The sequence below is a fragment of the Squalius cephalus genome (assembly GCF_949319135.1).
Source record: "Squalius cephalus genome assembly, chromosome: 7".
Taxonomy (NCBI): Eukaryota; Metazoa; Chordata; class Actinopteri; order Cypriniformes; family Leuciscidae; genus Squalius; species Squalius cephalus.
Window position 1 is genome coordinate 26,296,174 of NC_137128.1, and position 16,139 is coordinate 26,312,312.

A 16,139-nucleotide genomic window follows, 5' to 3' on the forward strand; every position below is an offset into this window, starting at 1 on the left:
TTTGTTCAAAAGAGAAAGAGGAAGTGATTTGTTGCTGTTGTTGCTATTTTTGGGATTCTGATTGGCTAACGTGGGCTTGAGCTTCTCGTTACACTGCCATCTACAGGTTTGGCATGCTCTTGACGGCATATATACACGGGTTCGTGTAAACGAACACTTTTCTGAAAACTGACAGGTGTGCACAATGTTATTTTTGAAAACGGAGAGGATGAAATATCCGTTTCTGAAAATAGCCGGCCATGTGTAAACGTAGCCTGAAACCAACATGCCAAGTGTGAACAAACCCTATAAGGCCTTGTCCACACTAATATGTTTTCGCTTGAAAACGCATCTTTTTCCAGATTGTCAACCTATTAAAATGATATATTTTACACTAGCCTATCTAATAATTCTTAATAATAACAAAAGCAAATAATGATGGTTAATTTTTGTTGTTAATATGCTAATAGATAATACAGATATTTGAATATTCATACTAGTATTGTTAATATGCTAAAAAAAAGTGTTCATTTAATTTACAAGTGAAGACAATAATGTCAAAATCAATGTAATTTAAGCAGTCCGCAAGAATATTGACAATACAAGCTGCCTATTGTCTTTTAAAATTCACATTTTCTATTTCCATATAAATTTGCACATTTAGAAAACTTTTTTAAATCTACAGTTCCTCCTTGGATCCCCAGGGGTCTGTGGACCCCGAGTTAAAACACTGGTTCCAAACAAACAGATATTATAGCATAAGCCTATATCAAGCATATTATATCATCTTTATGTTGAATTTATACATACTTTAAAGGTAATTTGCAAATACATGAAAATCATCTAGACTAGAGGTCACTGTCCATGTTAGCCAAACACAGTACTAAAACATTTTCTTAGCTATTCTGCTACCACTGTGAGTATTATAGTTTGCTCTCAACCTGGTCTAACTTACAATCGCGGAATGACACTCTAAATCGGATTTGTGCTCGCTGAACATCGGTACACTGCAAGGTAACATCAGGATGAATGAATCATGCGGTCCTCCACACCCTTGACTCCTTCCCCCTCCCCATCCATCATCTCACTTGCCTCTCCAGCCTCCATATTCACTATCAGTCTACTACTAGTCAATTTTATTTGTAAGCGCTCCCAAACAGAGGAACTGTTTCACAGCGCGTAGGAGCAAGTGATTGGGAAACTGGGACAGAAAGTTGATTTGCATCAATTTGCAAAAAAGGAAGCAGGTGACGTGAGGTAATTGGACAGACAGATGATTTACTGAGCGCGAGGACTCGCGCACTGACAGATTCAATGCGTAATTACTGTGAGACTTTCAAAGAGGCGCGCGCTCGTGTTGCTTTTACGTCGATGAGGTGTACATGAAAAGCTTGTGTGCATGTATGAGACCTGGCGGTAGAGTCGATATATCGCGCTTATATAGATAAGCACAAGCTGAGGAAGAACTTGCAGAACTTTTTGGCCCCACCGAAATAGGACATAATGCCTGTTCGACGGGGACACGTTGCGCCTCAGAACACCTTTCTGGACACCATCATTCGCAAATTCGAGGGGCAGAGTAAGTGAAAACATGTTTATTTATTTATTGTCAAAAGTGCACTGAATGATGATGATTGACGACGATGATTTTTAAATGATTGTTATTAGGATTTGTAGATTATTCCGATTTTTTAAAAGTATAGCTGTATTGTTAAAGGTTTAACATTTTGAAACGTTCACTTTTTAGGATTCTCTCTCTCTCTCTCTCTCTCTCTCTCTCTCTCTCTCTCTCTCTCTCTCTCTATATATATATATATATATATGTGTATGTGTGTGTGTGCGTGTGTGTGTGTATATATATATATATATATATATATAGAGGCCCTATATATATATCAACTCTTGAGCATTCTTGTCTCAAATATTTGAGTTTTTTTTTATTTGGTTCATTTACTGTAAGTTAAACCACAACAAAATGTCATATAGTATATCACTCTTTCAGCAAGTCAAGTTAAAACAGACATCCTTTCATCGAGAATGGCGGCTTTTTTTTTTTTGTTTTTTTTTTTGGTTCTATATGGATGTGATTAATGAATATCTTATTTTTAATGTCCCTCAACAGATCGCAAATTCATCATCGCCAATGCTCGAGTTGAAAACTGTGCCATTATCTTCTGCAATGATGGCTTTTGCAGCATGTGCGGCTACACACGAGCAGAGGTCATGCAAAAGCCGTGTACATGCAGTTTTCTGTATGGGCCACATACTGGACGACCAGCGATGGCCCAGATGGCCAAAGCCTTACTGGGCTCTGAAGAAAGGAAAGTGGAGATCTGCCTATACAGAAAAGATGGTACGTTTATGTGGGGGGTGTTTCTTTAATTTGCATATTTAAACATTCATTTTGTAGAACACTTAAAAATTGTCATAGGCCTTTTATGCTATGGCAACAGGCAATAACAAGTTCCTTTGACCACAAGTTGATAAGAAAGAAAATTTATTCACTTGCATTCATTTAGTTTCATAGTTTTGTCTATGAATTGCAACCTGCATTCAGAGTGTTTCGTTGGACCCACTACTATTCATTCCCTGAACATTACATTATTTAATTTAGCTGAATCCTTCTATGTGACATTTGATGTGTCCCATGAAAATTGATCTTTGAGTATAGCATCCTTTATTATAGATGCTCAACTTACTGAAAGTGCTATTCTAATTATTTCTATTTCTGTCCTCTCCTATTTAAAGACATCATTTCTGGATGATGTATTGATTTCCAGGACAGCTGGGAGTTTGAGAATAGGAACAATAGACATAGAAGACATAATTGCAAAGGACAATTTCTCACTATCCAGATCAATTCCCAGTGCTATCCAAATGGTTGCATAAGGGCATCACAACATTGTGTCCTCTAGTGGTGCTCAGGACAGAGGGCAATGCAGTGGGGATTTAGAAGTTAGCAACATTACAACATCCATGAGCTTCTATATAGAAATGCTCCTATATGACTATTTATTTAGTGAATATGCTAAAATGTTAACAGAGCTGACAGGGGCGGTTTCTTAGGGCGATTGAGTTTCGCACCACCAAAGTGTGAATGGGACTTTTTCAATCACATTCGCATTCAACCACAGAGTTACGCTAGCAGTCACTGTTGTTCTGCCTCTGGATATAGTCCAATCAGCATCAAGTCACGTTCTGTGGAGTACCACCTCTTTTTGGGCGATTTCAAATCGCCGAGAATTGCCCAGAGTGTTCCCGTAGACTTCCATTTTTTTTCCGAACTGCAGGGACTGCAATGCACTCTCTATGGGTTTCCGGGAGGGCTCGCACTAACGTGCTTTCATCATCATATGGAAACTTCACTTGTGCAGCGATTGGTGGAAACAAATATACCTCTATTAATAATCTTTAAGCTGAAGTGACATCCAATAATTTCCTCAGTGCATAACTTACATTTCACGGACATATTCGTTATCTGTTAATGTTAGAAAGCCAAGCAAATATTTCCATTTTGCTGTCATGAGTGGACGAGCTAAACTCGTAGCTAATCTTCCGTGAAGAAGCGCCGCTGCGACAGATGGAGGGCAATAGAATAGGAGCGCAATAATTCTGATTAAAATATACATTGACACTAAAATAAATATATTTTGCTAAAATATTTGTTGTTGTTGTTGGTGCTAAAGAATTTCAAACCAACTGTATTATTATGATATCAGTTTTGTTTTTATTTATTTTCATTTTAAGTTTAGTAAATTTAACTACTTCTTTAAAAAGTGTTATTTTGTTTTTAGATTGTAATGTTGCAATGTTAGAATGTAATGTGACCCCTTTTTTTGGATAGACTGTAAGGTAGACAGACTGCAAGGTTACATTTACTGTGTTTGTTTTCATATAGCCTTCAATATGAACATTGTTTGTAGGACAATATTGATCAGGATTTGAAATATATATATTTTTAATTAAATACAGTTTTTAAAAAATTCAAATAGAAAAAAAAAATTCAGATTTCTTTGGCAATTGGCTATTGCCCAACTCTATACCTTATGGCATGCATTAAATGCTGAATTTTCCATTTTTAGCTAAGCAGTAGGCTATTATTATCACTGTTAAATGGTTATTTAACAATTAGCCTACATTCAGTCCTGCATTAATAATTCAGTTTGTTTGCGCCCCCCCCCCAAATTTTTTTAGCACCAGCCGCCACTGAGAGCTGATAAACATATTCATAATCCATCCTAAGGTTTAGCACAGGGTATTTTTCCACTGATCTGGATGTTAGAAATACTTCCCAATGTGACCCTGCAACCTAACCACTCTACATTTCTCAGGTGTGCTCAGGCTACATTTAGTCGTTCTGAAATATGAGACCTCTCTGTTTTCTGACTTTCTTACATTGTCGTCTAAATCTCATTACAGTATGTCATTGGTAACAGTAAACTTTAGGATATATATGTGTGCAATCATGCTAATGTTCAGACTTTTATGGGATCTGTGGTACTGTAACAGTATATAAACCTGTATGTCAAATCCATCACCCTGCACCTACCAAGATTGGACGTCATGTCCCAGAGGCGTTGCAATAGGGCAGGCAAGCCAGGCAATTGCCTGGGGCCCCACATTTTAAGGGGGCCCCCGAGGGCTGATCATTCAAACAATCAGGAATGTTAATATAAAGACGCAGCAACGTCTCCGCATTCCCCCATAGTGGGGCCCATCTCTCGTTACGCTGGTTATGCTTTTACCGCCTTGCCTCAGCAGCCTTTTTCAAACTGGAGCAGCTCTTACTCGCAGTATGTAGAAAATGCATGATTTGATTTGTTAAACATGAAAAGGACTTATCCGCCTGGCATGGCCACTCGCTCTAACGTTAACATAGATAAATATTCGCTATTATTAGGCGCATATCCAAGTGTTTGTGCGGAGTGTGGAGCGCTCACTGCATGACATGGAGGCGCAGGCGCGATTACTTGTATTTTCCTATAAACAGTGGAAACAACTTAAAATACTCCATCATTTCTGGCCATACAGAAAAGAATAATGCATCAGTCGCAACTACTTTTATTTGTGTAAACTCACAATAACAAGAAAACGTTGTGCTTTTGTAAAATAAAATAAAACAATCAGGGCGCGCTTTCATGGTCTCAAAAATAAACCGAAACACAGCGTATATTAGCCTCACGTACATGAGAAATATATCTATATAAAGCTTGAAATGTCCACTTTTAAACGAAAAAATTTGTATCGAAAGCAAATACCATCTGATTATGTAATCCGTATGACTTTCTAAAGGCGCATCTACTTTACAGCGGAGATGTATGGAGTTAGAAAACACTAGTTTATTGTTAAACAATTAAAATGCTTCGTTATTTTTTTTAAGACATGTTTATTATCATTAGCCTGCTTTTGCAGCCAGATTTATGCATGCGTTTGAGCGCAGAATAGGCTATATTCCTCCATGCACCCAGTATTTAAGCAGAAATTAATTTAAAAGTGCGATTAGTCGACTAATTGCTTAAATGAATGACTACTAGTCACTAGAAAAATCTTTAGTCTATGGCAACTCTAATCAATACATTTACTATAGTTTACATTATTTAATTAGTAATAAGTATCCAGCTCTTTACATTAAATTAGTTGAGTTAACAATTAGTTAATGAACTAATTAAATAATAAAACAAAGATTAAAATTAAGATGTTCTTATTATGTTTCTTGCTTATTCCACCACGCAAATGACTGTTTTTAAGGTGACAATCTGTTACACATTTGAAGATTTGTTGTATCTTGAAGATTGTTGTATTGTATCTTCTGTTATAAAGATGAAGATTGACATTTCGTTAATTAAAAAAACAAGCACATAATGTTGTAAAAATTAAACAACTTATGTTCTGTTATAGTCTAGACGGATTTTTGAAAAATGGCCTTCTATAAGAAGTGAGGAGCATTTATGGGTACAAGTCGGGAACCGGCCTACCTTACATATTTCAAGGGTGCTGAGTCCAAAAAAACTGGTTCCCAAGCGAAATTTTGAGTTTTTTACCTTCTAATTTGCATAACAAAATGGCCGCTAAATTGCCTATCTTGCTCAGTCTTTGGGCCATTTTCCCCTAGTTTTTTTGTAAGTAGGCAATCAGGATGAGGAAATTAAGTTTCTAGATCGATAGTCAAGGGTCAGAGCAAAGATATAATGGAGGCTCACTGCCTTTTTTATGTATATATTTATGCAAAATACCAACTTTTAAGGTGAAATTAAGCATTATTTGTGTAATTTTTTTAAGGCCGACATACATATTCAATCAATATTACTCTTAAATGTTCCCAGTGTATATATGATATGTGATGTATTCCATATTACATAATAACTAATAAAAACACCATTGCAAGTTTTTTTATGCAAATTAAGGCGAGACACTACAGGTGAATAGGGTAACATTTTTAACTAGCAGATATCACCATGAAACTTTCACAGTTGAATACCTACATTAAGATGAGAAACAAAATGTATTACAAGTTTTCTGTAATTTAATGTTTAAATATGCAAATTAGGCCATATCTAATCAAATATGCACTAATTTGCATAGATTTAAAACAACAAAATCTGAGTATTGGATAAAGCCAGGTTAAAAAAAATGTTTCATTGTGTTCACATGTTAGATGGGAAAAAAAAATACAGAGGGATTTATGGATATCTACTTTTGTTATCCTGTAAATCAGAAAATACTGTCAATAGCAATATTTTCGCCATGTTTTTTGGAATAAAATGTTATATAAATCAGGCTAGGAATAATATATTTACAAATCCCTCTGTAAATGTCTTCATAATATAACATAATATAACTATAACTAGGTACAAGTACAAAAGTTTGGTATATAGGTGCTACTGAAGTGGAGCGTCATCCATGTGGTTTCCTTAGTCTGCTTCCGAAGCATTCACCAGCCCCAAGCAAAACACAAACAAGACGGAAAACAAAAACACCAAAGAATCGACGACGAAAGTTAGGCTTTAATGCTCCAACAGAGTACTCCAAAGAGGTACATCCAAACACAACTACACATAGACGAGACTCAACACGAAACACAAACTGATCTGAACTTAAGTAGTTAGAGGATAATGAGACATGAACACCTGAACACAACACACACCTGAACTGAGTAATGAATCAAATTAACAACCATGAAGATAAGCTAACCAAGGTGAAAACACAAACAGAGTCCATGTGGAGAAAACTAAAAATAAACAAAACCAGATAACCCTGAAAGGAATACAGCTTTCATGTATTATGTGCTCTATTTATTGCTTTTTATGACAAATTTATAAGTAAAAATAATAAAATTATATCATTGTGTTAATTCTTTTTTGTAGTTTTTGTATTATTATTCTATTAAAATGAATGAACTATCTATTAAATATGACATGAATATGAGAACAAGTGAACAAGTTATTTATTTTCATTATACCATATAAAGTTATTATCGTCATTATTTTTTAAGGTGTAAAATAGTTATTTCTGGCACACACAAATTCCGTCATCTTAAGCTGCTCACTCAATTTCATTTCTCTTTTCTCCATAAAGTACATGTGCCATTCACTATAATGAACAAGTGAACTTGTGACCGATTTCAGATGCATCTCAGACGAAACTGCAAAGAAAATGACAAATTATGACCCACAGACAAAACTTCATAATATAAGTCAGACAAAAACAATAGCTGAAAACCAAAAAGAGCAGAATTAGACTGTGGACCGACTAGACGTTAAAATTTAAGATATTTTTATGGGCTGGCCCCACTCTCATGGAACCAATGAAAACTACTATTTGATAGAAGACTATAGTGGGCCACACATGGTTGCTGCTACTACATACAATATGGGAGAAAGGGTTTGAGGTTAGAGAAAATATTTTTTGAAACATTGTCCCAAATGTCCAAGGCTTCTGAGAGGGGGGTGTAAAACGTCTCGGTTACATATGTAACCCTCGTTCCCTGAGTAGGGAACGGAGACGTTACATCATGACGACGAATGGGGTTTCGCTTAGAAAGCCTCTCATCTTCGAGAAATAAAACGAGCCATTGGCAAAGAAATGCCATGGGTCTGCGGAATTTGCATTGCGTAACTCCGCCTTACCTCATATAAGGAAGTATGCTGGCACCATGCAGATATGTTTCTTCGCCGAGGAGCGGCAACGTACACTTTCAGGGTGGAGGGAGACTGCCTTCGGTCCAACCCTTCTTGCAGGAAGGAAAGCACGACACTGATCGGGCATTTTCTGGGGTCTTCTCTGCGAGAAGAGCACCAGGTGACGAAGAGGTTCCACTTCAACGCGTAGGCATGTCTCGTGGACGATGCTCTAGCGGAAGTGATGGTAGCCACTACCGCTGGTGGTTGGGTACTCAAACCTGCCTCGTCCCATCCAGGAGCCACACGTGAAGGTTCCAAAGATCGGGATGAGGGTACCATAGGGTGCACCGTCCCTGATAAAGCAGGTCGTTCCTCAGAGGGATTGGCCAAGGAGGTGCTGTCGCGAGGAGGACTAGTTTGGAGAACCAGGTCCGGTTGTGTCAATGAGGGGCAACCAAAATTACCTTCTTCCTGTCCTCCCTGAGCTTGCACAGGGTCTGTGCAAGAAGGCTCACTGGGGAAAATGCATACTTGCAAAGGCCCCGCGGCCAGCTGTGCACCAGTGTGTCCGTGCCGCAATGGGACGAGTCGTGGGAGGCAAACAGGTCTACCTGTGCGTCCCCGAACTGATCCCAAATCAGCTGAACTGTCTTTGGATGGAGTCTCCATTCTCCAGGGAGAGGCTGAAGCCACGAAAGCACGTGAGCATCTTGAACGGAAGCCTGTGAAGGGATCGGTTGAAGACGTGCAGGTCCAGGATTGGCCGTAACCCACCGGTTTTCTTTGGTACAATGAAGTAAGGGCTGTAGAACCCGGACTTCATTTCGGCTGGAGGGACAATCTCGACTGCACCTTTCGCCAGTAACAGGGGCATTGCCACCCACCATAGTGTAACGGACTCCCCGGAGGCGGGGAGGAGATTGTGCGAACTGAATCGCATAGCCGAGCCTGGTGGTTCTCTCAACCCAGCGGGACAGGTTGGGAAACTCTAGCCAGGCTCCCAAGAACTGAACCAGCGGGGTCATGGGAACCACAGACGTACCCTCGGTAGGGCAGCGAAGTGGAATGAACGGTCCGGACGTGGGCGGCGTAGCGACCCGGTGTGGGGGCACGGTCATTGCCGCATCCTGACAGAGGAGGCCAGGGAAGGACCAGTGTTCCATGGGGGGCCTGCTCTGACAGAGGTCTGGCGACAGAGGGGGACAAGAGTGGCGAGGCAGAGCGTCGCACACTGCCATCCATGGCCTCTTGGGGCTCGGAGGAAGGGGCATCAGTTCTTAGAAAAAAGATTCTCCCCCGGCCCTCCACCGGGGGAAGGAGTGGTCCTGCTACCAGCTCCTGAGAAGAACTGAGCCCTAACTCCAAGCTGCCCATCTCAGGAGTGCTGCTTAGCCTGGCGTTTTGGCCGGCTAAGGGGCGGAGACGGGTGGTGCCGTCCTCCTGCTTGGGGCCGGTGAAGGCTTCGGAAGCAGACTAAGGAAACCACATGGATGACGCTCCACTTCAGTAGCACCTATACACCAAACTTTCCAGTCTTGTACCTAGTTATATTATGAAGACATTTACAGAGGGATTTGTAAATATATTATTCCTAGCCTGATTTATATAACATTTTATTCCAAAAAACATGGCGAAAATCATTTTTTTAAGGCTATTGACAGTATTTTCTGATTTACAGGATAACAAAAGTAGATATCCATAAATCCCTCTGTATTTTTTTTCCCATCTAATATGTGAACACAATGAAAAAATCATTTTTAACCTGGCTTTATCCAATACTCAGATTTCGTTGTTTTAAATATATGCAAATTAGTGCACATTTGATTAGATATAGCCTAATTTGCATATTTAAACATTAAATTACAGAAAACTTGTAATACATTTTTTTCTCATCTTAATGTAGGTATTCAACTGTGAAAGTTTCATGGTGATATCTGCTAGTTAAAAATGTTACCCTATTCACCTGTAGTGTCTCGCCTTAATTTGCATAAAAAATGAAATCTCAGACAACTTGCAATGGTGTTTTTCTTAGTTATTATGTAATATGGAATACATCACATATCATATATACACTGGGAACATTTAAGAGTGATATTGATTGAATATGTATGTCGGCCTTAAAAAATGACACAAATAATGCTTAATTTCACCTTAAAAGTTGGTATTTTGCATAAATATATACATAAAAAAGGCAATGAGCCTCCATTATATCTTTGCTCTGACCCTTGACTATCGATCTAGAAACTTAATTTCCTCATCTTGATTGCCTACTTACAAAAAAAATAGGGGAAAATGGTCCAACGACTGAGCAAGATAGGCAATTTGGCGGCCATTTTGATATGCAAATTAGAAGGTCAAAAACTCAAAATGTTGCTTGGGAACCAGTTTTTTTGGACTCAGCACCCTTGAAATATGTAAGGTAGGCCGGTTCCCGACTTGTACCCATAAATGCTCCTCACTTTCACTTTTTGGGCACTTCCCATCTAGACTATTAGATGTTCTGTGTTTTGACTTGAATTTTGTATAATAATATCTTTAGGTAATGATGATATATTAACAAAAAATCATAAAACATATATAAAATACACACACACACACACACACACACACACATTTTTTAGTTACTCTAAAGCATAAATACAAGAAGATGTGGACGTGTTATAAATGTGTAGATGGCTATAGTCCAGAGGATCATTTATTACTGAAAACTAATGCGAGGTAATGAAGGTGTCATGGTCAGTAATAACGTCCTACAGTCTGGAGAGGACTACTGTAAGTTTCTACACAAATTACCTGCTGGAAGGACACACAAAAAGCTCCTCCGAGGGAACTTTGAAGGATAATGATGCTTCAGCGAAAAGCTGCAATACACAGAAAGGCCATGGGAAAATATTCAAAACCTTCTAAGGATAAAACTAGTTTAATCAGCATAAATAACAGTTTTGTTACCCAGTGCACAAAGGTCCTTTTTCCCGTAAAGGCATTATTGTTGCCACAAAGATCCTTGCCTCTGAAGACAGTTCTTGGGAAGGACGTTAAAAGCATGAGTGTGGAACTAATGGTGGTTGCACAAGTAATCCTTCAACACAAAAGAGCAATTCCAAAGTCGACTCAATTAGTGAATGCCCATCCCTTTTTAAAGTGTGTTGGCCCTATGAGGTTTAACTGTGAAGAAAATGACTGTGAACTGTACAAAGCATAGCAGATTATCCCTTAATAATGACCCTTGGGGCAGTTTGTGCTCTTGCAGTAAATGATCTGGGGATGACTTTTAATAAGAACTCCCCATTTCAAACTTTGCTTAAATTTCTTTCTTTTATATTTGATTAAAAAAAAATGGTATTAAGGAATACTTCACCAAAATTAAAATTCTGTCATTTATTTGTTGCATGCCTTCGTGATGAGTTATTTATAGTAGAATAACCAAGCTGCTTTTTCTTAATCAAACCTAATGGTAAGCACGTATGTCAAGCAAGGGCAAAATTTTCATCTGTTCTTCACACACACACACACACACACACACACACACACACACACACACACACACACACACACACACACACACACACACACACACTGTTCACACTGTATCGCAACTGTTCCAGATCAGATTTCTGTGTCCTGTGGTACACGTTTTCCAGAATATCTGCATTGGTTTCTATGGCAATAACGTTGCGTTCGTAGGCATACGCCAAAAACAACAACAACAACAGAAACGTGGAGGGGTTTGCAACACAGATGTTGCCTTATTTACAACATGACAATGTGTAGCCGATGCGCTGGACTACCGCATCTTAATAATAATAATAATAAATTACATTTATATAGCGCTTTTCTCGCCACTTAAAGCGAGAATACATATGGAAGGGGGAATCTCCTCAACCACCACCAATGTGCAGCATCCACCTGGATGAAGCGACGGCAGCCATATTGCGCCAGAACGCCCACCACACACCAGCTTATTGGTGGAGAGGAGACAGAGTGATGAAGCCAATTAGTATATATATATATATATATATATATATATATATATGTATATATGGGGATGATTAGGAGGCCATGATGGACAGAGACCACTGGGCAAATTTGGCCAGGATGCCGGGGTTACATCCCTACTCGTTTCGAAATACATCTTGGGATTTTTTGTGACCACAGAGAGTCAGGACCTCAGTTTAACGTCTCATCCGAAGGATGGTGCTCTTTGACAGGATAGTTTCCCCATCACTTTACTGGGGCGTTAGGACCCACACAGACCACAGGGTGAGACCCCCTGCTGGCCCCACTAACACCTCTTCCAGCAGCAACCTGGTTTTCTCAGGTGGTCTCCCATCCAGGCACTGACCAGCCTCAACCCTGCTTAGCTTCAGTGGGCAACCAGTCTTGGGCTACAGGTTGATATGGCTGCTGTCTTATGAGGCAGCGTCAGAAACGCAGGAGGCTGATATGCGTGGCTTTATTCCTTGCTGTCGCATTCGCCGGTCTCAAAATTCAATGTGTCTCCATTATTGTAATTTTCTGCTCGTCCTCTGCAACAACACAACCTTGTTTCTGCAGTGACTTTCAGCATGTTTCCTATAACAGCGTCTGACATGTTTATGTTTTACGTGGCGTGAGAAAGTGACATAAACCAAACGAAATCTGATTAGACAGATCTGAGATTTGAGTAGAACTTCAAACCACATATGAATGCAGCTCAAAATGAATTGGTAGACATTTCATGTCATTTTTTTGTTGTTGTTGTTTTTGTTGTTGTCTTTCAAACTTGCTAAATGTGATCAGATTTGGACTGGCAGTCTGAACGAAGTCTCTGGTCCCCATTCACTTTCATTGAACTTAAGTTAAAGGCTGTTCACATTTAGCCTGATTAAGCAATGTGAATGTGCAACGCAGTGGCGCTCTTGAATCGAAACAATAGATCCCTATGTAGCTATTCACACTGGGCGTGGTCAATCATGGCGTGGTTAAAGTGTTTTTTTTTTCTGACCAGTGTGTCTGTGGCAAGGAATTGCAGAGAAAATGGAAATCGATGATGAGTTTAAAGTCTTAAGCATTATAGATAGTTGTGTTGCTGTTGTAGTACCAAACTTTATTTATCTTAATTTAAGCCTAATGTTGTATGTTGTGCATTAGACAAGGTTTAAGCCAAATGTGCAAATGTGTTAAACCCTAGTGTGGAGGCATGAAATGTGAAACATTGCTTTATAAAAGATCAAATAATCTAAATATTATAACATGAGCAGTAACAACCACATTCATTATAATAATGCAGAACTGCTGAATAATCAAACATTCTAAAACATGACCCATTTATGAGTGTAACAAGGAGAGGTCTAATGGAAAACCTCCGTTCAATGCATAAGACAGAGGATGACCCTGCTCATCAGTCTTCATATTCTGGTAATGGCCTCCTCTGCTATAATTAGACAGAGTAATGACTGAAACCATCTCTAGGAGTTAATTATTTAAATGTCCGTTCTTCATCCCTGAACTCTCATAGGAGAGTCTATCAGAAAGCCCTCTTCAGCATTCAGCTGAGTTTGGAGTTTCTTACTTAAAAGATGCTGATAGACTTTATTGACTTTTTTTGTTTGCATGTTGCTAACCTGATCTTGCCGTTGATATAACCATATAGGATCAAAGTTAGAGTCAAACTTTCTGAATGCCTTATAAGTGAAAATGATCAAATATTATACATTGTATATGTTGAAATATCATCCTGTAGTCTAATTCTGTTTTTATCTACAGTTTAGTTATATCGTTATATATATATATATATATATATATATATATATATATATATACAGTGCTATGCATAAGTGAATACACCCATGCTAAAGTTGACTAAAAAGAGGAATAAAAAATCATATTTTGGAAATTGAACGTAATGCCTTAATTAAAAAAATTAGGAAAAATCCAACCTTTAAGGACACCAATTTTCTTTGTGAATGAATAATGTATCGTAAATAAATAAATGTTCTTCCTTAAAATACATGGTGCATAAGTTACTACACCCCTATGTTAAATTCCCATAGAGGCAGGCAGATTTTTATTTTTAAGTATTTTTTTGTAATTTTTTTTAGGATACTATGCATCATGATAAAGTTCCCTTGGCCTTTGGAATTAAAATAGCCCCACATCATCACATAGCATTCACCATACCTAGAGATTGGCATGGTTTTATTTCAGTTAGCCTAAAAGCTAGTTTGATTTGCATTGAGAGATGATCTTATGGAAAGTACCCCATGCCAATCTCTAGGTATGGTGAAGGCTATGTGATGATGTGGGGCTATTTTAATTCCAAAGGCCAAGGGAACTTTATCAGGATGCATAGTATCCTAAAAATTTTTTTTTTTAAATACTTAAAAATAAAAATCTGCCTGCCTCTATGGGAATTTAACATAGGGGTGTACTAACTTATGCACCATGTATTTTAAGGAAGAACATTTATTTATTTACGATACATTATTCATTCACAAAGAAAATTGGTGTCCTTAAAGGTAGGATTTTTCCTAATTTTTTAAATTAAGGCATTGTTCAATTTCCAAAATATGATTTTTTATTCCTCTTTTTAGTCAACTTTAGCATGGGTGTATTCACTTATGCATTGCACTGTATATAATATATATAAAATATTTTTAGTATTATTATTATTATTATTTTATTGTAGAGCATTGTATTTAAAGCTTTTGTTTGGCACTTTGATTTATTGATTACGTTGTGTTTGCTTTGATGTGCCAACGGTTCAAAATTTGTTTCACATGTCAAATTCCGGGGTATTTTCAGAGCTACCAGTGTAACATGAACTTTGGCAGGCTTGTAGTTGCTGTTTTTCTGAAAGGAATCATGTATATGGCAGCAGTTTAACTCAAACCTCAGGCTATTATCTAAATTTACATGCAATTTGTTTTATTATGATATTCAAATCCTACGAGTAAATCGAGAGGATAAGGAAGCACAAGGACACATACTGGCTATACAGAGCTGCCTGCTACATCTCGCTTTCTTTGTTATTGCAGCAGGTATTCAAAATAATAAATTCTTGTCCAACATGCAAGTAGAAAAGTTGCATGAGATCTACGACTGTAGAGTTCTGCAAATTTCTGCAGAATTTATATGCAACTTGTTCATGAAGTTGCATAAATCCCTTGGCCAATGTGTATTTGATTATTAAGTTTCCTAGCTAATTTTATAGTTCTTGCATAGATGTGAGTATTGTATGTATTGTATACAGGTAAAGATGGAATATATTTTTGCTTTCTTGGTGACACAGCAAGTAAAAGTGGCCTAATGGAAAACAAAGTAATGATTCATTGACATGAAACCTGCAGTTCAGTAAGTGAGTCATATGTTGGTTCACTAAAGACTGTGACAGATTCTATGTAGGCCTCTACATGGAATGTACAACACTGAAAACAACAAACAAAAAACAACATTTCAACATTACCAGGACATTAAATGCATTGTTAATCTGCAAATGATTAACCTTAGTGGTAGATCAAGGTCACAAAAAGCATTTTGAACTGATCAATTATTCTTTTCTCTCTATAACCACCACTTCCAAAAGGCCTTGTGGTTTTCTAATTGTAATGGTTGATTTTATGGAATATCTAGCTGAAAGCACAGGATGAAAATGATACAGTGCATCTAAAACTGAATCCTCATGACAGACAAGAGGATGTGGTGGAGAGGAGGAGAAAGATGAGGGCGTGTGTCAGGCTTTAGGGCCACTAAATCCCATTATTAATTTCAGTTTTCTATGGTGCTTATGTTCTTATGAAAACAATACAATTTCCTCTGGTGGCATTAACCTCCCTTGTCCTAATAGCCGCCTCTGTCCTTGGTACTGAAAAAGTCCAAATCTGATTTAGTTTGTAAGGTTAGCAAATGAAAGCTTGTCTTTTTTTTCATGGATGTAAACAGACATATCTTGACATTTGCAAATTAAAGCACGAGTTAATCTTGAGAATGTGTGTGAGCATCTCTTAAAAGGCTTGAACTTGCAAATTAGGCACACTGACCTGGTCACACCCTTTTGTGTTT

General features: G+C 38.0%; 1 protein-coding gene across 1 annotated transcript in view; it reads left to right on the forward strand.

Annotated features, from left to right (window-relative positions):
• Nucleotides 1-1,320: 1,320 nt before the first annotated feature.
• Nucleotides 1,321-16,139, forward strand: part of kcnh2a (potassium voltage-gated channel, subfamily H (eag-related), member 2a) — a 45,008-nt gene continuing 30,189 nt past the window's right edge. The window contains exons 1-2 of the mRNA XM_079875831.1: nucleotides 1,321-1,558; nucleotides 2,102-2,332. Of these exons, the coding sequence (XP_079731957.1) occupies nucleotides 1,483-1,558; nucleotides 2,102-2,332 (307 nt within the window). The 5' untranslated portion in view covers nucleotides 1,321-1,482. The remainder of the gene's footprint in view (nucleotides 1,559-2,101; nucleotides 2,333-16,139) is intronic.